Raw genomic sequence first — 23,936 nt, 5'->3', positions numbered from 1 at the left:
AATTGTCCATAACCTCCTTCCATCCTGATTTAATGTTTTTGAACATACATGAGACTAGCACACAGTATAGTACTTGCAACTATTCTGCCTCAAGCTCTTCACAGGTAACCAAATGAGGCAACTAAACTAAAATTGGAAATGTATAACAAACAAAGCAGAACCTAAATGAGAAATGCAATCACTTGAATCAATCACTCAACAGTAATGTCCCCTTGCTGCATTAAATGTGTAATTTGGGGGTATATTTTGACTTGACTTTTAAAGTCGAGAAATCTTAAAATAGGACAAAGGTACAAGAATGTCATGATTCCAAAATGTGTTCTTAAAATATTGGGAACTTTTTCTTAAGAACACCAGCAGATGGCGACCCTCTGCAGCCAAGTGCATTGAGTGTCTTAAGTGCTACCATTTTGTTGGATCCTTAGACAAGTTTTGTAAATTTTAAATATTAGTTTTTCTATTTGCTTAGCCTGTCCAACTGTTAAAAGTGATTCGGTAACAGAGGGATAACAGAGTGGAATACATTGCCTGTCCATTCCTGTAAACAGGGAATGCTACATCCAGTGGGACAGGACAGTAGCTAAAAAATGTTTTAATAATAAATAATGATCATTGTAGTTGATAATAGCACTTTTCATGTCAAGAGGATGTCTGGAAGCACTTCATGGGATTTAATGTAAAATGTAGTGACTATATTTTGTAGGCGAACGCAGCAGCCAATTTACAGCAATATCCCATTCACAGCCGTAAAGTGAATGACTAGGTTGTCAGTCATGTGAGGCTCAGACACAGATGATTGCCGGAGGATTGCATTCTTACAACCTGGCACTCTGCCTGGAATAGAAATCCCTAAATAGCTGCTAAAAATAATCTTTCGAAATACCAGACATGTTATTAACACAAAATGTTAAGAATAATATTAGGTCTTAGTTCAAATAGAACTGTAAGATATCAACATAATGATAAATGTAAAGGTTCAACTTATTGCTCTGGTCCTGCCAGTGACAACTTGAACTAACCGAATGGGATTGGATGTTCACATCAGCAGTGGATGAAACAAAAGGGATGTAAATAAATAAGCTGTCTGAAAGTCATTTGGCACATATACTATCAGATGTAAAGGGGAGGTGGAAGTGAAGTAAAAGATAATGTAAAATATTAACTTAGACAAGGAGAAAAAGATCAGATCTGAAGTTTTTGGTTCATCTACTGAGACACAGATTGTTAACTACTCGTATCATTGTCTGCCAAATGAGAGCTTCCAATGAAGGTAAAACTCTTCTTTACTGAAATGCAGGCTAAAAAAATGACATTCACCCAAATTGACCAAGAACATATAACTGGATAGATGGCTTCAATCAAAAAGTAAACATGAGAAATAACTGCAGGCTGTTCAGTAAATAATGAATAATGCTCTTAATTGAAGGGGTGACACAAACAGACTGATAAACATCACAACAAAGCCCTGAGGGAAATTAAAGTCTTTCCAAGACCTTTAATTGCTTAAATTTGGAGCAGATAACTTCTAAGAATAGATCTGATACTGCCAGAGAGAGTGAGAAAACACAGGAAGAAAATTAGGATAGTATTTCAAATTCTCTTACCCGGCCATGCAGTATTGATTGAATGAAAAATGGTAAATGTTTTGCTGTTTAATGGGTGAAAAGGAAGAGAGACACATATTGAACAAAACACTGTATTCAATAAGGGGAAATGGGGATCAGGAAGCAAGTCTTTGTTAATGACCATCCTTCATATTTGTTTCACTTGTTATCTTGGAGGCAAAGGACAACCCCAGGCTTCTCTTTTCCACCACAAACCGTCTCCTCCATCCACCTTCCCGTAACTCGCCCATCCTCTCCTCAAACTCCAACTGTGAGGAGATGCTGGACTTCCTTGAATCTAAAATCGAGGGGATACGTTCAGCCACCTCTGCCCCGTCCACATCCACCCCCACATCACCTCTCCCTCATGACACACACCCTCACCCATCCCCCCCATACTCCTTCGACCCTATCTCTCCCTCCTCCCTCACCCCGACTGTCCACAAACTCAAACCCACCACCTGCTCCCTCGATCCCATTTTCATCTCTCTCCTCATTTCCCAACTCCACCTTCTGGCCCCTCTCCTGTCCGACGTCATCAACCTCTCCTTGTCCACCCATTCAGTTCCCACCCCACTAAAAACAGCCGTCATCACCCCCATCTTGAAAAAATCTTCCCTGGATCCATCCCTCATCTCCATCTACTGCCCCATCTCTAACCTCCCCTTCCTCTCCAAGGTCCTGGAACGAGTCGTCGAGTCCCAGCTCTGCTCTTTTCTTTCTCACTATTCCTTCTTTGAACCCCTCCAATCCAGCTTCATCACTGCTCACAGCACGGAAACAGCCCTGGTCAAAGTCACTAATGACATTCTGAACAGCTGTGATCAGGGCTCCCTCTGCCTCCTTGTCCTCCTCGACCTCTCTGCCAACTTTGACACTGTCAACCACTCCATCCTCATACACCGCCTCTCCTCTTCATTAGTCTTCACGACCTGCCTTGCCTGGTTCGATTCTTATCTTTCTCATCATCTCCACTTTGTTGCCTCTAACGGTTTCTCCTCCAGCCCCCGCACTGTCATGTCTGGTGTCCCCCAGGGCTCTGTCCTTGGCCCTCTCCTCTTTAATATCTACATGCTCCCCCTTGTTGACATCATTGCAGACATGGGGTCAACTTCCACATTGGGATGAGACCCAACTCTATCTTTCTGCTTCCACCCTCAACTCCAGGACCACTGCTGTCCTGACAGACTGTCTGTCGGACATCAAATCCTGGATGAAGGCAAATTTCCTACAGTTGAATGTGAACAAGACTGAGGCTCTGCTGATTGGCTCGCACCAGCGCCTCAGCGCCTCAGGCTCTGGCAACATCAACCTCCATGGTTGCACATTACAACTCACCAGCCAGTCAGGAATCTAGGTGTCTTGTTCGACCCTCAACTGTCTTTTCTGCCCCACATTCAAGCCATGACCCGCTCTGCCTTCCCTCATCTCCGTAACATCGCCCGACTAGCTTTAGCTTTAGCTTCCTTCAAGTCCCGCCTCAAGACCCTCCTCTTCGACCATGCCATCAGTCACCCACCCTTCCCCTCCCCTCCCTTCCCCCCGACCCCAGCTCAGGTCTGAAATGTTGTACTCTGTCCAGCGCTTTGGAACTTTCTCCCGACGTGAAAGGCGCTATACAAATGTAACCTTGTTGTTGAGTCTTGTTGTTTTATTTCATTCCAATATAAGTATTGATATTAGGCCTGCCATCTTTCCTTTTTTTGGCAAAGGTCAACCACAGGTTCTGTTTGGTGAGGAAAGTCAACTCTAAAAAATTAGAAGTAAAGTTTGAAGGCAACATTGAATGGAATGTAAAACCTTTTTTTAACATTTGTCTGTTTTATATATAAATCATTTCTGTAATTGATTATCCAACTCCTTCCAGGGTCCGTAGCTTTCTGAATAATTTTACATGGACTACTTGTGGGAGATTTAGTCAGGATAATAAAAATAATAAGGATCTTCTTTAAATGGAGGTAATATTTCAACTTAATAGGAAAGAACTATTTCCTCATCCTGAAAATGTTACACAGCATCACTAATGCATAATTTACAGAGCTATTGTAATCCTGGTCACTTCTTTCATTGCACCCGAAACAACAACAACAAGATTCCATTTATAGAGCGCCTTTCACGTCGGGAAGACGTCCCAAGGCGCTGTACAGTTGGGTCAGGACCCGAGCAAGGGGGAAATGGTTAAGGTGGACATTAAATAGTCTTTTGGTAATTTTAAGCACTTGGAAGCTTTCTGCTCCTGAAAAAATAGCTGGTTACTGGAATTGGAAGATGATTGGTTTAGTATTTCTGGTGGGATGAGTTATTTTATTACGTCTTATTTTCTGCACAGAATATTTCTGAGTGACCAGCTGATTTATAGAAATCATCGTGACTGCTGCCAGTGGGAAAAGGTTTAAAAAACAAAGTATTTGAGTGGACAATGTTTGGAATATGTATGCACTGGGGAATAGAACAGGCTGTGTTTGAGGAAATTCACCCTTGTACGCTATGGAAGGATGTTTCTATTAAACTTTTATCAGAACCATAGCTGATATGGAAACACATTGAAAATTTTCTGTGCACTCTTTATTGATACATTCTGCAAATTTCTACATTGACACTAATGTTAAACAATTGCGATAAATGTTTTATAACAGTTTACACCACTTTGATGGTAACAAGTTAGAAACAAATTAAGATGCAATGAAATACAATGTAGCTTAACATAATTATTTTAAAACTTACAACTTGTGATTACAGACACAAAACTGATTGTTTTGCCTTGATTCGGTGGTGCCAATTCATTCACATTTTATTGAAGTCAGTAATTTTCCCCTGATAACAGTTTTTTTTGACAAATGAATGGTAATTTTTTAAGGTACATTGTAATATCTGAAAGAAAATGTCATGTTCTCTCAGCGAAGAGCTCTGTACAAACATTGATATTTTGACTACTGGTACAAAAATAAGTTCTGAATGCTCCAAACGCATGTTTTAATACTGTTATCATTTTTTTTACTGCTTTGGCACCTGCATGAAATACCTTACCAAGCCCAAAAACATCAATGCTTTTAAAACACAATACAATAAAGCACAGGTTTAAAGTTTTTGTTCCATTTAAACTGAAGAAAGTCAGCTAAAGCATCAAATAAAGGGAACAGGCCATTACTAAATTAGAAGACAGTAAATACTAAAGAAACGTAACTTTCCACTCTAATCTATTAGGTGTCATGACTGTTAGGTTTCTAGCAGCAGTGTAGGTGAAGCTATGTTTCACTCAATCTCCCTCCTGAAAGAGGGCCATGTTAACAGAGTTTGCTTTGCTTTACACGTGCACAGGTCTAACTGCTTTTAAGCTCCTTTCAAGGAATTGTCATGATATGACGGATATTTGATTAAACAAGAACCACTTTGTGGATTCAAAATAAAACTAAGCATAAGCAGAAAACCAGTCAGTGTGCGATAATCCAAATGACGTCTAACCATTTAGCAAATGTGAACTCCTATCAGTAAAACAGGTGGTGTCTGTGGCTACTTTCTAACTATACATAACTAGTCAGTTACACAAACACATTCCTACTGTTTTTGAAACAGTTAAATATTCTATAACTGAGTATTCTGTATGGCTAAGTTATGAATGTAAACATGAAGGCCAAATTATACCTGAGAAATATAAAAAAATATTCATGGGTCTTATAGCTTTTTCACTTTTTTTTATTAAGGTAGGTTCTCTTAACTTAAAATACATCCTTGATGCATACAGATGTCTATCATTACGGATCAATCTTCTAATCTAGTTGGATTCTATCATTGAAATCTATTCTATTATATGTAGTATTGGAATTACAAAGAAAACAATTAAGAGCAATCCTATTCTGCTATCTGTTGCGTTTTAATATTAATTTAAAAATCAGCATTCCTATGACAGCTGTGGATGAGACTGACTGTCAATGCCTTATCTTTTAGAATGTTCCATATGTGTCTCCCCTTGCAGTCACTGCAAATGCTGGATAACCTTCGTAGGTTGTGTACGTGGCGAGATCCTGTCCCAAGGCGACAGCTTGTTTCAACTGTGTAGCTGTCACAGTGGCTGCAGCACCAGCTAATGCATATCCTGCAGCATAACATGGGAATGGGATATCAGTGGAAGAACCCAAGTAGGAGATAGGCATACACAAAGGTTTGCCTGAAAGAAGATGCAAAGCAGTCATTACCCTGGGTGATAGTTCACAAAATGCAGTCAGTACACAGTTTAGGGTTTTAGATGTGCTTTGGGTCTGTTGACAGAGTGCCAGGCACTTCCTTCCTTTCCCTTTCAAGCTGTAGCACTTCTCCTAATAATGTTCCTAATGGCAATGTTTTTTGTCAGATTGTTTCCTTGTCATCAGTTCATTTTTACGATCACAAAACGGCTGTGATGGAATACATCAAGGAGATGGAGAGTGATGCTTGTACAAGGAAGCATAGCAGCCTAGACCTGACACTTTAAAAAAAACTCTTATTTCACATTAAGTGTCTTCTGTCGGCCTGGTAATGGGAAAGATTCTACTTCCCGGTTCTTGTCTCTGTGTGGACCAGTTGGAATTGAAGAACTCGTTTTTTTCGATATTAAATGTCCTATCTAATTACTTCAATCAATTAGATTTTGACATTCCTACTATTGAGTTAAACTGTTACAGTATACAGGGTTCAATTATATAATTCAATTAAAAAAAGTATAACTCAATTACACTGTGCGCAGTTGGCTGCCGTGTTTCGCCCACAAATACACCGTCTGTGAAGTACTTTGAGATGTCTAGAAGACATGAAAAGCACTATATCAAATGCAAGGATTATTCTTATTATTCAAGGTATATCCTTGGGGAACTAGATAAAGCAGTTTATTTTTTCACTACTTATATCCAGGTTTAAATCTATCCAGAAGTCTCTTTTCTATCTCTCTCACTCTGTGCTTGGCTGTCTGTTTAATAGTTTCACCCACTTCTAAAAAGGTGTGAATGGACAGTGCAAAACGGCCTAAATTTTCACTAAACTAATGAAATCAGAAAGACAAGTATGACCGTGGTAGGGAAGCAAACCTTTCACTGTTGCAAGTAGAGGATCCTTTTCTGAGGATGGAGGAGGAGTTGGGTATGTTGTTTTGAGAGGTTTATTCTGCCTCTGTCTGTGGTCAGTACCTGACTTTGATGTGTTTGATACCAATACTGAATGCCTGAACTTATTTCTATTCCTTGTGACTCGAATCGCTTACTTTATGATCACAAATATTTGACAAGATGACTTTATCCTAGATTTTACACTGACATCACAAATGTCAATATTAATTCCATTCACAAATATAACAGCAAAATATGACTGCAGTACTTATATAGCACCTTTCCCACGGGCTAGCATTCCAGAGTACTTAAAAATAAAAGAACTTCAACAATGAATATTTTTGCAACAATAATTTGCCTTGTAATAAATCTCACTGTATCACATAAGTGAATGTTTGTTTCACATTTGACATTGTTACTACAAATAATTTTCAGAAGGTAATGTCAGTACGGACCTTTACATACCTGTGAAAGCTGCTGTAGGTGGCTCAGCAACCTCGGGCTGAATTCCCAAGACCTGAAGGGTGTGCTCTGCTGCAAAACTTTTTGCTTCTTCAACAGATGTGCAAAGTTTGGCTGGTGTGAATGGATGTCTGCGAGGAAACAATCTGTTAACTTTCCAGTTGGACCAAAGCATATTATTGTTTCACAATATCAGGAGTAATATAGTATTGGCCAGGTTGGGTTTTACTCTTGCAGAGGAATTCATTCTTTTGACTTCTGAAATCACTTTTTTTTAATATAACTCTCGTCGCCTGAAATGTTCCTACTAGAAAAAAATTATCTCAGTTGATGATTCAGAAACTCTTTGGCGGTAACATCACCAAATTATAGGCAGATATTAATAAACCCCAAATACTGCTCTAACTTCATTAATGCAATGTGTGTAGTCACATAGTTGTCTAAAAATAGGAATGAGCATATTTATACCAGATGCAAAGCTTGGCAGATATTTGAGCCTCTATTGTGCTATAGATCACAATCAATGCTTTAATCCTTGCATTTTTTGATATAGCGCTTTTCACGTCGGGAGGACGTCCCAAAGGGCTTCACAGAACACACTGTAAAGTGAATTGACTATATTTGTGGGCGAACGCGGCAGCCAATTGCGCACAGCAATGTCCCACAAACAGTCGTAGATTGAAAATGACCAATTTATTATTATTTTTGGTTTTGGAGGGATTATTATTAGGCGTGTGGAGTAAGGAAACTTGCCCAAGGTTTCGCCCTGCGTGGAATTGAACTCAGGTCTCTCGCTTGCAAAGCGAGTGCTCTAACCACGGAGCTACAGGATTCCTTCAGTGGTTGGACGTGGCTCTGAACTGTATTTTTTAGGAGAAAATCAAAACAAAGTCGGTCCCTTCGTCCCTCAGAGATGAGGAAATATTATTGACAGGAGTAAATAATTGTGTCTACTAACTCTACTTGTCTAGCTCTGATGAAAGCACTCTCACCTCTGAGTCAGAAATTTGTAGGTTCAAGCCCCATGTTGGGACATTGAGCTCACAGTTTAGACTGACACCCCAGTGCAATGTTTGGGGAGCACTGCATTAAAGAGGTCCAATCCTTCAGATAAAATGTTAAACTGATGTCCCAACCGAGATCCTATGCCATTATTTGTAAAAGTGAAGGGAATTTTTCTGGTGCCCTGGACAATAATCACCTAGATAGTAGTAACTATGGCTTCAGAACTTCTGAAAACTGTCTTGTGAGTTTTAGCAGGCTTGAACAATTTTGTATAGTTTATGGTATGGATTTCCCTATGTTTATCATAATCACCAACATGTAAGAACCTAATAAACTTAAAATACTTCTGAGTTTTGTGCCAGCTGTAAACTTCTAATGCTGCAAGTTTGATAATAGGAGGCACTGAATGGAACCTGCCCCACTTGGCTGCACTGTGATGTGCTATGTGAGCTGGTGGTTTGGTGATGGAACAATATTGTGTTAACTCTATCCAAGAGCGAAAGTCAACATAATCGGCCAAACTTCAATGCCCGTCGTGAGCACTGGACCCACCCAGTACTAATCCATCAATATCTCTCCGATACATTGGCCCATGAGGTGACATGTCCATATGTAGGTAGATATGTTGTGGAGTCCTGTAGCTCAGTGGTTAGAGCACTTGCTTTGCAAACGAGACACTTGTGTTCAATTCCAGGCAGGGCGAAACCTTGGGCAAGTTTCGTTACTCCATACGCCTAATAATAATCCCTCCAAAACAAAACAATAATAAATTGGTCATTTTCAATCCACGACTGTTTGTGGGACACTGCTGTGTGCAATTGGCTGCTGCGTTTTACCCACAAATATACAGTCAATTCACTTTACAGTACATTCTGTGAAGCGCTTTGAGACGTCTAGAAGATGTGAAAAGCGCTATATCAAATGCAAGGATTATTATTATTATATAATGTGGACAGGCATGTTATACTGGCCACAATACCAGATCCTCCAGATTTATTTTAATGTCCAAGATTGAGCTATGTATGTGTATTGCTTCTCCAAGTTTCTGAATAAACCAGAGTGTCCACTGTTGCACAGGCAGTGTGAGATAACAATTATATAATGCTCTTATAACAAGGATCTTCATAATCAAAAGTGGGGAACCTCCACACGATAGACAATGCATTCAAATAACAGAATGAAATCAGATTCTCTATTCTTTAACCGTAAACTGCCAAGATAAACAGTTTCAATAAAGTGATCATTTATTTACAGAATGGTTAATTTGCACCTTTTTAACCAAAAAGCTATTAATATTTGCCATTACAGAATATACACTTTGACAAGCAAGCTCAAAGAATTACCCTTTTTTTGCGCAGAAATTATTAAAGATTATTTTCCAAAAGGAGGTTTTGTGTTGTGAATGCAAAATGTCACTTCCTTTTTGTATATATTGCTGCTGGTTATATTTTAAATTGAGAAGTTTTTGTCTTCCTCTTACAAGGCGATGCAAGGCTCCAAAGTCTATGTGACTGAATGCTCATCTTAACAGCACAATGCTCTAACCTGTCGTCTCTGAATCAGCTGGTGATTTAATTATTTTGCATAATTTTCTTTGTTGTTAGAAGGGCAGAGAACTGGAATTAGACACTAAAGCAACTTTCTTACAGGGAGGGTGCAAACAAATTAGAGGACAAGGAACCATAGAGGAAAATTGGTTAAAATGATAGAAAAATGTAGCATTTCCTGTGTTAGTTAGCCTGCTGGGATCATGACTCCTCACAGCTGATTGTGGAGCAGCATTTAAGGAGAGGGATATGATCTTTGAACCTTACTGTCTGGAAGATGCAAATGATACTGACTGGGAAAAATGCCAATAGGTAAACGAGGAAAGCTTTTATGAAAATTTAGTATCCCTCTTAGCAATTCCAGTTTCCTGTATAAACTATTAAATATACAAGTCTCCCCATCTCCACTTTTAAAATATACTTGTCTAAGTTATTTATAAATTGCACTGTTCACCATGCTGGGATATGCAACACTGTATTAACACAGATAAAAACACCCAAATAGAACAGCAATATAAATGGCGATTATGTATCACTTTTCAGTAATGTGTTTGTTACAGTTATAATTTGCCACACTTCATTTATTTAGTAAAAGGATAATAATAAGTAATAATAGTAATAAAAATAAAAGGATGATGGGGTTTCTCTTCGTCACTTTCAAAATAGCAGTAGTTCCAAATAAAGCCATCAGTTGGATAGATTTGGTCACTTTCCTTTGAGCAGAGGACAACTCTCTGTCAGTTGATATATCAGCCAAAGATGTAGCATTCTGTCTTAGAAACTGTTCAACATACTGCTTACTTCTGTCTGCTGTCTCACAATCCTTTGTCGATTCTCAACCTTCATGAACAGCGTTGGTTCCAACAGACTGGTCTGACTGGCTATTTCATACCCTGAAAGCTAATGATGTGGATATCAGGATTTGAGTTGGAATTGAATTCTGTATTTATTGATGCCAACTGCAACATAACGTGGTCATAATGTAAAGGAAACTGATAGCGCTCAAAGGGATCTGGATAACAGATTGATAAGGGATAACTAAAGGACCTTAATGTAGATACCTTGTAAGTTATTGTGTTCTGTACGTGAAATGTGTGCAACATGAACATATGCCCATTAACAGAGTGAAAAAGAAAAAAAGGATCTGGATATGATTACTGTTCATTTACATCCAGTTCACATGAAGTTTTAAAAAAAAAGTCTGGACTGTATCTCAAAGGCATCTGAATTTTTGTTTAAATCCTGGCATTTGCATGTTTTAAGTTATGTTATTGTAACCCTGTGTAAATAATTTCTGAGACATATTTAGAACAGTGTGGGCATCCTGACTTAAAAATGGCAGGAAGGAATCTAGAGAGGGTAACAAAGCTCTTCCAGAACTTAGACCTTGGAAATTATTTTGAAGTGGCAAAGAACTAATCTGATTTTCAACGGCGACATGAGAACAGAGAGAGAGGTATGATCCTTACCCTTTAAAATAGTGAAAAGTATAAATAATAGATGCAGTGGATTATCTAAATTTGAATGTAATCGGAAAAATGCAGGAATCAAAATAGAAAATTGAGTGTTAAATAATGTTTTCAATTTTCTCCACACATGCACACACAATTAAGAGAACTGCATGCCTGGAATAAACTTGCAGTAATGGAAGGTAAAGTTGTGGTCATTCTCTAGATTTGTTTTTTTTAAATGTATCAAGGTTACAAATAAAGGTATTTGTTTATACTTAAAACCTTCAATTAGAAAATACATATGGAACACATGGTACTGGGAACATAGTGCCTCATATATGGAATATTAGCTGGTAATAACTGAATTATGTGTCCAACAAAGTTAGATCAATATTCTAGAGTTCAACTTTATTAGTAAGACTCAATCATAGGTTGAGTAGGGAAGGAACTACAACTTTGCTTAGTTGCATGAATTGTTTAGATTGAAGTTTCTAGGTTATAATCTCTGGAGGACTTTGTCAATGGGCTTCGTAATGACTACTTGGGTCAACATAAATCTGATAAAACACCTTTCTGATTGTTTGTGTTTCAAACTAAAGTAAACGGTTGCCACCAATCACCGATGATATTCTGCCTATAATCCCATTATTGTGATGCTAGCAATTGTTTAATCACTGGGTTCTACCAGTTTCACTACTAATCCTTTGATTTCATAGCTATGTTCTCTGTATCAACTTCAAGTAACAAAAGGACTGGGTCTATTCACCAGCATTTATTTAAAACAGGACTGTACAGATTTTGAAGAGATTGAATAACTTGTGCTCATCTGCCATCTACCTGTATCTGGAGGTGATACAGAACCTTCACTTCTGGTAGCCAATTTGAAGACCATTCTCATTCCTCTTTCTTGTAACAAATACATCAAAAGTATTCTTTCCTAGAAATGCCTTTCATTAAGTGGATATAATAAATGTAGATCTATTGGAATCTCATAAATGGTTGTAGCATTATTAAGGCTCAATATCTCTCATGGTCTTTAGCCTAAAGACTATGATCTTAAACTTAAAGATTGTGCAGAGTTTGGGGAAAATTCTAAAATGTCCTCCAATTTGAAATTGAATTAAGGCCAAGAGCAGAGAGTATTGTTATTTTAGGGCTTGTCCATATTATCTCTGAAATTTCTGGCGAACCAATGCCATGGAATTCAATAGCTTTCCTTACATACTCAGGGTTTATTATATGACCTATCTTGAATTAATAAGTGAATGTATTTTAACTCTAAGCGGTTTGGCAGTTAATAAAAATGCAGCCATTCAATCCTAGCTTACACATTACTTCCCTAATATTTTTGATGGTAGATCAATGGTAAGATCACCATTATCTACCCTTAAGTCATGCATACTGGCTTCAAATTCTATTTTTTTTTGTTATAAAAGAATTCAATAGCTTTCCTTTAACACTTGGGGTTTATTCTATGATCTACTGGTATGTAACAATCAATACGATCCACAGAATCTGAAAAACATTCTTTCCCTTTTGGCATCATGTGCTTCTTAGATTACTTATTAGGTATTGTTACTTTATTGTCCTGTGCATATTTTTGCTTCTCTATTTGCTAAGAGAACTAGTAATTTATATTCATCCTCATGGATTCACAATTCTAATAGAAATAACATCATATTGAATGAGTAATACTGTGTATTAGTATGTGAATACCTTTTAAACAAAATACTGTATGATGACAATTGTGCCAAGGTTTGGGATCCCTTTTGTCTTCACATATTTCTTTTTTTTACTGATCTTCCCCTCCCGATGTCCCATTCAAGAAAGTCTAATCCCAAACCTTTGACCTGTCAGAATAAGTCTAAGCAACTCCATAGCCTTCTATGGGAATGTTCTCTTACACTTCCTCCAGGATTCTATGAATTGTAGTCCCTTTTGTTGGCTGATATTTTACAAGGATTTCCAAGTGAGATAGATTCTTCATGTACTTACTTTCTTCACTTTTTTTTCCCCTGTTGCTTTTTTATTACAGAGTTTAGTCACATTCTTATTTTTAGCATCTTCTTTGTCACACCTGCACTTCTATTAGCATTGATTCCTTTAGGATCTCAAAGCAGCAGGAATTAACATCACTTTATTTCTCTGTGTTTACTGCTCTGATTGCAATGTGCTTCACTGGTTCCTGATAATCAGGTTTGTGGTAATATCCTAAATTCAAATGTACATTTCAGAATTGTAATTCCCTGCATCATTACATTTAAGAGAAAAGTATTTCCTATTCATAGTTTACTACATTGTGTTATATTGATTATATGAAGCTACTATTCATTTAAGAGTTGAAGGACAACTAAAGTCTGAACACTTAAAAAGAAACACACAGAACATACACTTTAAATGTATGAAGCTGGATGCTTGCATGAGATTGCTACAGCTCAAAAGCTCACTTAGAGTAGGTGCAACTGAGTAACATAGAAAGAATTAAGGCCAAACCCCTTCATGTGATCATTTTACAATCAAGATTACAAAACTGAATATTAAATCACTATGAAAAATATCTAAAAAGACTGGCTTTGGTGAAGCCTCTAGGCTTCTAGTATTTGTAATTCCTGGTCAATAATTTTCTGGTTACACTGTTTGTTAATTAGTTAAAGACAGCTAGTGTCCAGCCATGTAGTCCTTGGGGCTAATATCATTTTATAAACATCAACTTTGAAAAGATAATGTTAATATTAAATCATCAACCTACATGTTTGGGTACTGATTAGCCAGAGCAGGAATGGTGACTTTGTACAGGAAAAGCTGCCTTTGATCAGGCCCAATGGCAGAATGAAGCTGGTAAACTGGTTGTCCCCAGTTATTTTTTTGGCAGATATCGTCCAGGATCTGTGGTTGAAGCAAAATTGCATTTTGTTTTAGAATTAGTTTAATTGATTGAATTTTTAACGCAACTTTGATAAACCTTGAAAATGTTGAAGCAACAGAAAAGAGCTCCTACCTGAGAAGGATGCTTCATTCCTTGAGGTTTTAGTGTGACTGGATTGGTTGGAGTAAGCTCCATTCCAGGCAAGAGGTCGTAAAGTTTGTCCTCTTGCCTTTTGTCCATTTTCATGTGGTAATCTGCATACCCACGTCCAAGACCCGGGTAAGCCAAATAACCTCGGCCTCCCAGACCTCTAACTCCTGCAGCCCCTACAGGTACACTCATGTAAATTTCTAGGAATGCAAGAAGGCATCAAACTGAATCACCAGAATCACCCTGATTCTCACTTAAATAAAAACGTTAGCCTCAATAGCACACAGTTATCTCGTTACTGAAAGGTGGCATTCAATATTTTTTTCTTCTTCATTCATTGACCGAAGATATCATCATGTAAATACATTTGGTAATTGTAATGCTCTCAGAATTGAGGTGGGTGAAATATCTCCCTCGGTCATGAAGCTTGCAGTCAACATTCAATGGTTATAACATTTTTGTTTGGTTTTAATTTTAATAAATTCCTAATTTGCAAGATTAACGAAGAACAGGAATCCGAAAGTTAATGGCTGTGCAGTAAAGCACGGTTTTAGCTGGCACATCACATAAAAATACTGCCAATTAATTTTTAGCAAGCTCACCTTTCAAAATACTGTTTGATCTACGTTTGAGGCTAAACATTTATTTAAAACATGCATAGATTAAGATATGATTTTTTTCAGTTATTTAATAAAATGATCTGTTACAGTTATTTAATATTGAGTGAAAAGTGCATTTTATCAGACAATACGTTTAAAAAAATGTTGCACTTTTTGATTAATTTGCAGTTCCTTCAAAGAGATATTGCATTGTTGAAGAATAATGAAGTTAAGTAAGTATTGATTGCAATGTCCTATGGTTAGTATTCAATACATATATTCACAGACCTGTATTTATGGCACCCATTTCTAATATTAAAACTGGTTCCTTCTCAACTGATACAATAATATTTTGATAGTAAGAGTAATTCCCTTAATGACAACTTGTAATTGTTTTGCTTCCTACACTTAAGGTGTACCCAAATGCATAATGAATGAGATAGCTAGGCTCACAGTTTACACTGAAACTGATGGTCATTGAATTTCTCTGAACAAAAATGAGTTGCATTTAATAATAATAATAATAATAATCCTTGCATTTGATATAGCGCTTTTCACGTCGGGAGGACGTCCCAAAGCGCTTCACAGAACACACTGTAAAGTGAATTGACTGTATATTTGTGGGCGAATGCGGCAGCCAATTGCGCACAGCAATGTCCCACAAACAGTCGTGGATTGAAAATGACCAATTTATTATTGTTTTTGGTTTTTGGAGGGATTATTATTAGGCTCTGTGTGGAGTAAGGAAACTTTACATATTCCATTTACTTTCTCTTCCATTACTAGTTTTATTCAGACAAACAGCTAAGTGTGGTTTCTGCCCAAAGTAGGGGTAAAATGGCTGGAGGGTCTGTTGGCATCCTGGCCTTTATTTTGCTCTTTGTCTGATTTTGAAAAGTGCAATTAACTGTTCTGCGTTTACCACAGATTTAAATGGAAGTCTGGCAATCTTGTGAATATTGCAAAAAATGAGTTGCAATGTTTCACTAGTACTCTAATATGTCATTCTCTGCAATGCTTTGTGGTCTGTGACTGCCCAAACACTGGGTCTCTGATCTCACCCAAGCTATGTTGAGGGCATCAAAGAAAGTGAGTGTTTTACTGTGAGCAAGTTATCCAAATAAATTCTAAGTTGTCTGTTGTCAATACGTGATGAATAGCAGCAATAAGAACTGGATTAGAAACCATATTTAACTTCTTTACATAGAGGAGGCCCTGAGCATTTAAACAATTCTTTTTTAAAAAAGAATTTCTGTAGGCAAGTTGGAAATCCTCATCAATTTATGAAGGCACCAGCTCTAATATTCAGAATGAGTGTGAGAGTAAAGCTGGTGATTCCAGCTCTTATTGGGAGATAAATAAAAAAGGCAAATCACAGTACGAAGATGGGAGTTACCTCTCACAGAGGGAGTTCGTATCATTCCTCGTGCACTGAGATGCCCCTTGTTTGGGAACCGCAGGTTGGGAATGGCAGCATAGGCCTGAGGCGCATAGAAAACAGGAGCTCCGAGGTAAGCAGCTGCAGGATCATATACATGTCCTAAAGTGTATGCATAATCTCCCTGCAGCATTGCCCCTCGGCCACCTGTTCCCCGAGTATACCGCACATAATTGTCTTTATCCACAGGCTTGGCCAATGTTACCTCAATTGGGGAACCATCCAATACCTTTAAGCAATGCATAAAATGTGTTAATAATATTTTCCAATAGATTGTAAAAAGCAATCGACACAAGTGATTAATGATTTTAATAGTACCTTTCCATTCATTGCATTCATAGTGTTAATGGCATCTTCTCGGGTAATAAAGTGAACAAATGCATAGTCTCGGATTTTCTTTACTCTTTCAACTGTGCCTGCAAGCAACACATCAGAACCATGTTTGTGCATATTCATAACACTGCACATCCTGTATTTATTTCTCATTAGTAATCAGCTTCCTAATATTTTAAGAATTATGCAAAGTGCTATATATGGATTGAGAGTGTTTGCCCCAAGGACCATCCAATTCATTATATACAGCATATGGGAAAATAGGAACTGGACTAGACCATTTCCATCCAATAAGCCTGTTCCATATATTTCAATTACATTATTTCTGTTCTGCATTACATTATTTCCAAATCTGCTGTCTCTCTGTCTGCCTGCCTGTCTGTGTCCGTTTTAAACATCTCAATCCTTTCTGATGGCTTTTTTTTAGTTCATTAGCTATGAATTGAAATTGCATAATAATGATCAAAGTCAAGTGCCTTAAAAGCATTAATAGATTCAACTGGCCTCTTGCCCATTCGCTAATTTACCAGAAATAATCAATATGTTTGTCCTGTTTTTTATGCCTTCATGCATATTAATTTCCTAAGACCAAACAATTCTACTAATTCGCAATATAGTTTATGATATTTGCAATACACAGCTTGTTTGATATTGTTTGCCATGCTATGTTTTGGTTGCAAAAAGTACTTTAACGCTAATAAAATATATTTATTTATAAATTTATTTATAAATTATTTATAATATAGTCTTACAAATGTAACTTTTGGAGAATAGAATTTTAGAAACATTTCTTGAGTGAGTCTAAATTTTCAACCATTGAGAGTTAAATAGAATTGGCATTGCTAGCCTTACCTGGTTTGATGTTGCTGAATTCTTTTTCGATTGTTTCTTCAGTGGTTGTTAGCATGAGATTACGCACATATAAAATTTTGACTGATGACATTGTTTCCTCATCAACTTCAACTTCTGGCTCAGCCCAATCTACAGCTATAGGGTGTCCCCATAACTGAATTCTTCCTAAATCAAAAAGAGATATGAAGCAGACTTATCATTCCTTCATTAGTACATTGTTATTTCTTGTTATCATTTTTTCATTAAACAGTAAATCAAAAAGTGCGACTGTTATAATGAATCCAGTTGTAGCATTAGTCAATACCAAACTTTTTTTTCTATTACAAATACTTCTTTTCAGACCTGATATTGAAATGTTAACAGTGGATTCTTTTAGATTCCACAGCAAGGCATGTTTAAAATTGTTTTGATCCTAGAATTAAAAAAAGTTTTTGTCGACATTTTGGAATGGAACTGCTCTATACTTCTGTATCAAGATGTGTTGAGTCAAAATTAACAGTAAAAGCTATGTTCCTGTGTACACAGTTTATAAAGCTACTTCCCTATGTTGAAAGATACCCAATCAATACAGATCCAAGCCCATTAAGGATAGCCTATTCACAACTTCCTGCAAAACAATTCCTCCATGCTATAAAACATTTCAAACCTGGTAATAGTTTTCTTCTTGCCATGGCTGCAGCCCGATGGCTATTGTACTCCACAAATGCAAAGCCCCGGTTTTTGGTCTTATCAGCTGCACTGGGGTATACAATTACATCAACAACCCCTTCTGTGACTTTTTTCATTTCTGCCAAAATTTCATCTCTTCGCTTTGTCTTGGGGATTCCACCAACAAACAAACGACAGTTGTCAACACTTGCACACACACCCAAAAGCCGTCCATTTCTACAGGAAATTAAGGACCTGTGTTATTTGCGCTGATCAATAAATAAATTTGATCTACTTTGTAGTATTTCTTATTGAATTTTTTATTGGAGTCAATGGACCATAAGGAAAACTGAAGAATCCCAACGCTATAGCCTTTTCTTGAGTTTGAAAGAGTCAAAACCCATTTCTTTTTTTAAATGAAAAAAACACAAAAGAAATCCATAAGATATTTCAACAGTTAAGATCTGCCCGATATATTCCGAATGAAATGCGTGTAAGATATAACTTTTTAATGGAAAAAATGCCAATGTTTATTTCTTGAAACTGCAATATTGCTATTTCTTGTGGAGCATTCCCAACAGCTTGTGGGAAAGCTACAAACTATGTTTTTCTCATTGACTTGTGTTCTTACAAGTTAAAGAAGACCCAACATCTGATTAATAGAATTATTATAATAAACCTGGCATTTAATATAGCACCTTATGTCAGCGAGACGTCTCAAACGCATATTTTGTATATTTTGTGGGCGAAAATACAAAATTGTACTTTTTAAAACCTTTTACTTAGTCTGTGAACCATTTATTAATGTATAAAACCCAGTGTACTTTACAGTGGTACAACAAAATTTAATGCTCAACAGAGCATTTGGGGTTTGGGTAAATGAACTGCTTATTCTCCAACGTGCACTGGGACTGTGAGTATAACTTATTGTTTTGATTTCAGCAATTCTTCCAAGAAGTAATGTAGTTGTCCTCAGGTGCATTATAAACTAACCTTATTTCATAATTATTAAGCTGTTTAATTGCATTTCTGGCTTCTTGTCTATTGGAAAACAGTACAAAGGCATAACCCCTATTATTTCCATTAAAATCCATCATCATCCGTAATTCATATATTTTTCCAATCTGAAAAACAATGAGAGAAATGTCATATGAATGGAATGAAAATGAATTATTTTTTCTGTCTACTTTTTTTAGAATTCTAAAAGAAAAGATAATTGAAGCTTCTTTCTCTTCTTAATGGACTTAACTCTCTATGTGGCTGTAATATATGTAGAAAATTGTAAAGAAAATACCTGTAGTTTAAACACACATTGTAATGGATAAAAATCGATCTTATGTTACAGATTTTATAGCCTCTTCAGAGGCTTGTGTTGATGCTAATGGGCCTCACTTTTAGTGAGGAAACACAAAAGGAAATGGAACAGGTATGAGCAGAAGTCATGTGTGGTTTGTAATAGTTCAATTTACTAGGCAGTGGGAGAGGGCAAGGATTTCAGATTGGCTGTGGTATCCATTTAATGTTTTCTGGCCCTATACAATGCTACCAGCTAAGTATTTCACAAACCCAGCTCATAGTGGGCTTTTGCGGGAAAAACAGGAAAACTGTATTGGTTTTGAGACCATTCTAAAGGGCTGATCCCAATTGAAATGAATGCAAATGTTCCAAAGTCNTTTTTTTGGAACATCCAACAGAGAGCATCTGAGAAGGCGAGGTAGGAGAGCCAAAATTACAGGACTTCACAAGGCAGTTTCAGACAGCAAAACGCTTACCCAATGAACAACTGAGTTCCCTAAATTAACTTGGCTATAATAGAATGATTATGATAGAAACGTATTTGTAGCTGTCCATGTTCACTTTAAAAATATATATATATATTGGGAAATGGGTTTTGTAATTTGTGTTTAATATTTATCTGTCTCTACAGTTATCCTGCCATGTTTGATCATTTGCCTTCTCCAGATCCTGAAATTTCAGATACAAATATTACTAAAGCATTACTTTTTCCAAAACTGGAACAAGTTCATCTTCATAAAGATCTCGTGGTAATTTGCCAATGAAAATCTCACAGCCCCTCTCAGGAGGTAGATCTTCCCAGCCTGGAGGGGGACCCCCATATTTTCTTTGCCCATTTTCCTGCAATAAAAGAGTAGTCATCATTGTTTTGCGCAAGAAAACGTACTAAAACTACACAAGTGGGAAAAAGACTTCAATGAATTGAGTACATTGGCAATTGTCACCACAAGCCCAGCCTGGTAAATGCAATGTCTATAAAGAGTGAAACAAATGTACACTTAAATGTCCCACAAACACATAGGAAGTGAATGACCAATTCTATTTGGTGGATTATTACCCAGGACACCGTGGCAAACTCCCTTCTCTTTTCGAATCATTCCATGGGTTCTTTAACGTCCACCTAAACAGACAGACAGGGCCTCAGCTTAACATTTAACCTGAAGGTTGCCACCTCTGACAATATAGCACATCGCCAGCACTGCATTGAAGTGTCAGCCTAGAGTAGATGGTTCAAAGTCCTCACATAGGGCTTGAATTCACAAGCTGTTGAATCAAGAGGTGAGATTGCTACCAAATGAGCCAGGCGGACACCACAAGTATGGACTGATGGATTATGGTAGTGAAATAAAATAACTATTACAGAATGACATTCAGTTATTTTGCCTTTTTAATACACTTCCTGAAAAGGATGTGATAATTGTAATGGTATCATTTTAAATCTAATTGTTCCTCTGGGCTACTATCTCAATGTTACAGATGAACAGGCACATCAGCTTCACATCTGCATAATAGGACAATCCATCAATGTGTGCTTTATGCTATATGCAAGGCTAATGTATCTCAAACTGTGTGTATGCAAACAAGGAAATGCATTGAGCAGCAACTAAAATATTAAATGTAATCTTTGTGAAATGCATGTTTAACCTCAAACAATGCTCTCTTGTGATGTGTCAGGGATATAAATTGCCCAAACATTTAACGTTTACATATTTGAACATTTTATTTAACAATTTGACACACATGCTACCTTGGCACCGATATGAATTCAAATCACAATTATTTGCAATACACATCATATATGCAGAATTACTCTAAAGCATAAAGGTTTCAGGTAGCAACTTCCTATATGCATTCTGATCTTTATTCTGAGGAAAATAAATCCCAAACTGCCAAGAAACCATCTTAATTATTTTCTAGCATATTTCATAATCAGTAAAGTTTATATTTGTTTCAAATTTGAATAAAAGCATCATTAATAAAATTTGGAACCTGTTTTGACCTGATGTCTTTCACCTCCTACCTGCAACAAGCTATATCCTGTGCGCTGAATCAATGCACGTAAAGTTGCTTCTTTTGGAGTTCCAGTCAATCCATCCCCGTTTTTTTGATTTGATTCCATTGTATGTGATTATCAGCAAAAAATCAGGATAATTAGAGGTGCTCACTGAAATCAAATTGAAATTCAATACATATTCAATTAATGTTACATGAAAGTGCTTAGGCTATTCTACAAGGTCTGTAGGATGCAGTTGCAAAAACGTCCAACTATTGCTATATGATTGTGCAGACAGAGAACATCTATCTTGTGTCCGAAGTCAATTAAATCTGATGAAAAAGTTTGAATTCCTGAGCATTTTTACAATTAAACTTCATCAAGATAATTACAATAGGGAAATTAATGATACTGGATATTAGACATCACATTCACACCAATCAATGGTGAACAAGGAGATCATACCACCCTCAAAATCAATAAACCTAATAACCTTGACAGTCAACCCCTTCATGACATCTTGCTTGCTAATGACATAAGCCTTGCTGAATAGTAAAATTCAAGAAAGGTTGTTTGGTGTTATCCCGTTCATTCCTCTTCAATAGCTACTGTTGCTAGGAGATATGCACTTTATTAAAATGTGTGTGAGATTGGGCAACAGACTAATTTTAAACATTTGCGACACCAATCCCACCTGCCAATTTGACTAAGCACTAGTGAGTATTAGAGCATATGGGATTGGTTGCATGTTAGGCACTGCTAGGAATGGAAGATGTGTTTGTCATCATCACAAAGGACCACCATAGATTGCTACTGAGTTTACATGAAAATGCTGCTACCAATTTCAGCTTCATAAATTTTCAAATGAATGTCACAGGCCATAGGGGTTGTAGTAGTGGTTATTGTGATGCGACACTGAAAAAGCACCAAGAATTTGGCATCAACGTGCATCACAGTTTTCAGATAGAATCTATCAACAAAAGTGTTTGGTGCCAGTTAGTGTCTCAATAACAAAATAGAAGGTCATCAATTTAGGTACAGGGCCTAGAATTTAATATTGATTAACCGTTATCTGACCTTTTTATCCAGATTAAGAGAGTATACTTGTAATTGTCAATTTTATTTTATAGTATTGGGCGATTAAACCGTGTTCAGAAAAGGTTTGCTTACTTGAGCAGACAGGAGAACGGTTTCAAACAGAGAAACATAAAACATATCTGTGCTCCATCACTACCCTCTGCCAGCAACCAATGTCCATCTGTCTTGCTTTATCAGTTGTTCATGATTATTACTGGTTCCAGCCAGTAAGTACTCTTTGGACCTTGTTGGAACTATGTTGGTATATAATACATACAAAAGCCATAATGTTCTAACATTCCTAAGGTTATTTTTTTTATAGCAAAAGGACACAGTTAAAAAGTTATTCTAAAATTCATCATGTTCAGACAATCGAATACACCGCATTTTTCCACAGTGTTTAGAAACTGTAATATTTGCCCACATTGGGTCAAGTACTGCACTAGCTTGCATGGCCCTCCAGTGAGCCTCTGCACCTGTCACTGAGTATGTTTCTCCATGGTGTTCGTTGAAGAGGTTGTTTGCGTGATGAAGGTACTCGGTGGAGAAGCCTGGTTACTGTTTGACCGAACAAGATAACTGGATGATGTTTATCTTGTGCAGATCGATAGTAGCTTGTTTCAGGCATGTTGACACAGCTAAAACCCATATGGTGACGCAGGCCATTGCACAACATCCACTACACTGCAGAGCTGCCAGTGAAGTTTCTCAACCGCACATTGTCTGCTCTCCAATTCAAATACAACTACAGAATGAAATTATAAGGTTGTCTCTTTGGTTCACACTTTTTCTTTCTATATTAAAAAAAGTCTTGACCTATTGAAATATTTCTCCATTGCCCCTATGAAATGCATTCCCCACCCCCCCAATCCCTCCCTGGAAACCTTCACACTACGTCCCAATATGTTAGAAGAGTTAACTTTCTTTTCTCCACTTTGCAATTGCATTCGTGCGATCTGAGACCTCCTTCCCCTAACCGCGACTCCTTCAAGATGTTTCAGTTAAGAGTCGTTCCCATCCACCTGGTCACACTCACTCCTCAAACCAATTCTCTCCATACACTGCGAGTTAATCAACGATTACAAGTATGGACTGCTCTGCTGCTGCTCTCAGTTTATTCAGCTACAAAACGGATGACTTTTTTTTTCCAAACCCCCACCCCCCCCCACACAGGCAACAAACACCCACTTGAAATATATGTGGCCAGTGAAATAAAATGCAGCCCCCCTACCTGAGCAATTTCAGAGATCACCACCTGGAAAAGTTCTTCCTTGATTATGGTGAATTATGGCGACGTGTCACCGGTGTTATTCTGTAATCATCGTATCAAACATCCAAAGGTTCGGCTCAAGGGGCTGGTTAACAATCGGCTCAGGTTAAACTTTAACTTCTCTGTATCTCCTGCACTGGGCAGCCCTTTGCTCAGCCCCATGAGAGCAGCAGCAGCAGCAATAGCAGCAGCAGCAGAGTCAGGGCTCACTTCCAGCCATAAGAAACTCTCTGCTCAAACTCTGAAGTGCATTGCAAGCATTGGCCATGT

At 37.4% G+C, this 23,936-nt stretch overlaps 1 protein-coding gene across 3 annotated transcripts in view; it reads right to left on the bottom strand.

Annotated features, from left to right (window-relative positions):
* a1cf (apobec1 complementation factor) overlaps positions 1–23,723 on the bottom strand; it is a 32,532-nt gene extending 8,809 nt beyond the window's left edge. The window contains exons 1-12 of one of the 3 annotated variants that reach the window (XM_007896938.2): positions 23,628–23,719; positions 21,347–21,490; positions 20,032–20,166; positions 19,024–19,154; positions 18,029–18,267; positions 17,383–17,547; positions 16,516–16,613; positions 16,156–16,426; positions 14,143–14,360; positions 13,894–14,030; positions 7,145–7,272; positions 4,156–5,697 (exon numbers count right to left, since the gene is read on the bottom strand). In XM_007896938.2, the coding sequence (XP_007895129.1) occupies positions 5,546–5,697; positions 7,145–7,272; positions 13,894–14,030; positions 14,143–14,360; positions 16,156–16,426; positions 16,516–16,613; positions 17,383–17,547; positions 18,029–18,267; positions 19,024–19,154; positions 20,032–20,166; positions 21,347–21,445 (1,773 nt within the window). In that variant the 5' untranslated portion in view covers positions 21,446–21,490; positions 23,628–23,719 and the 3' untranslated portion in view covers positions 4,156–5,545. Of the gene's footprint in view, positions 1–4,155; positions 5,698–7,144; positions 7,273–13,893; positions 14,031–14,142; positions 14,361–16,155; positions 16,427–16,515; positions 16,614–17,382; positions 17,548–18,028; positions 18,268–19,023; positions 19,155–20,031; positions 20,167–21,346; positions 21,491–23,627 lie in introns of those variants that run through there. The other 2 variants (XM_007896948.2, XM_007896957.2) reach the window with 2 other exon arrangements.
* Between the last annotated feature and the right edge of the window lie 213 nt (positions 23,724–23,936).

The sequence above is a fragment of the Callorhinchus milii genome, unplaced genomic scaffold (assembly GCF_018977255.1).
Source record: "Callorhinchus milii isolate IMCB2004 unplaced genomic scaffold, IMCB_Cmil_1.0 Scaffold7, whole genome shotgun sequence".
Lineage (NCBI taxonomy): Eukaryota > Metazoa > Chordata > Chondrichthyes > Chimaeriformes > Callorhinchidae > Callorhinchus > Callorhinchus milii.
Note: the sequence above shows the minus strand (reverse complement) of the source record. Positions and strands in the feature narration are given on the sequence as shown.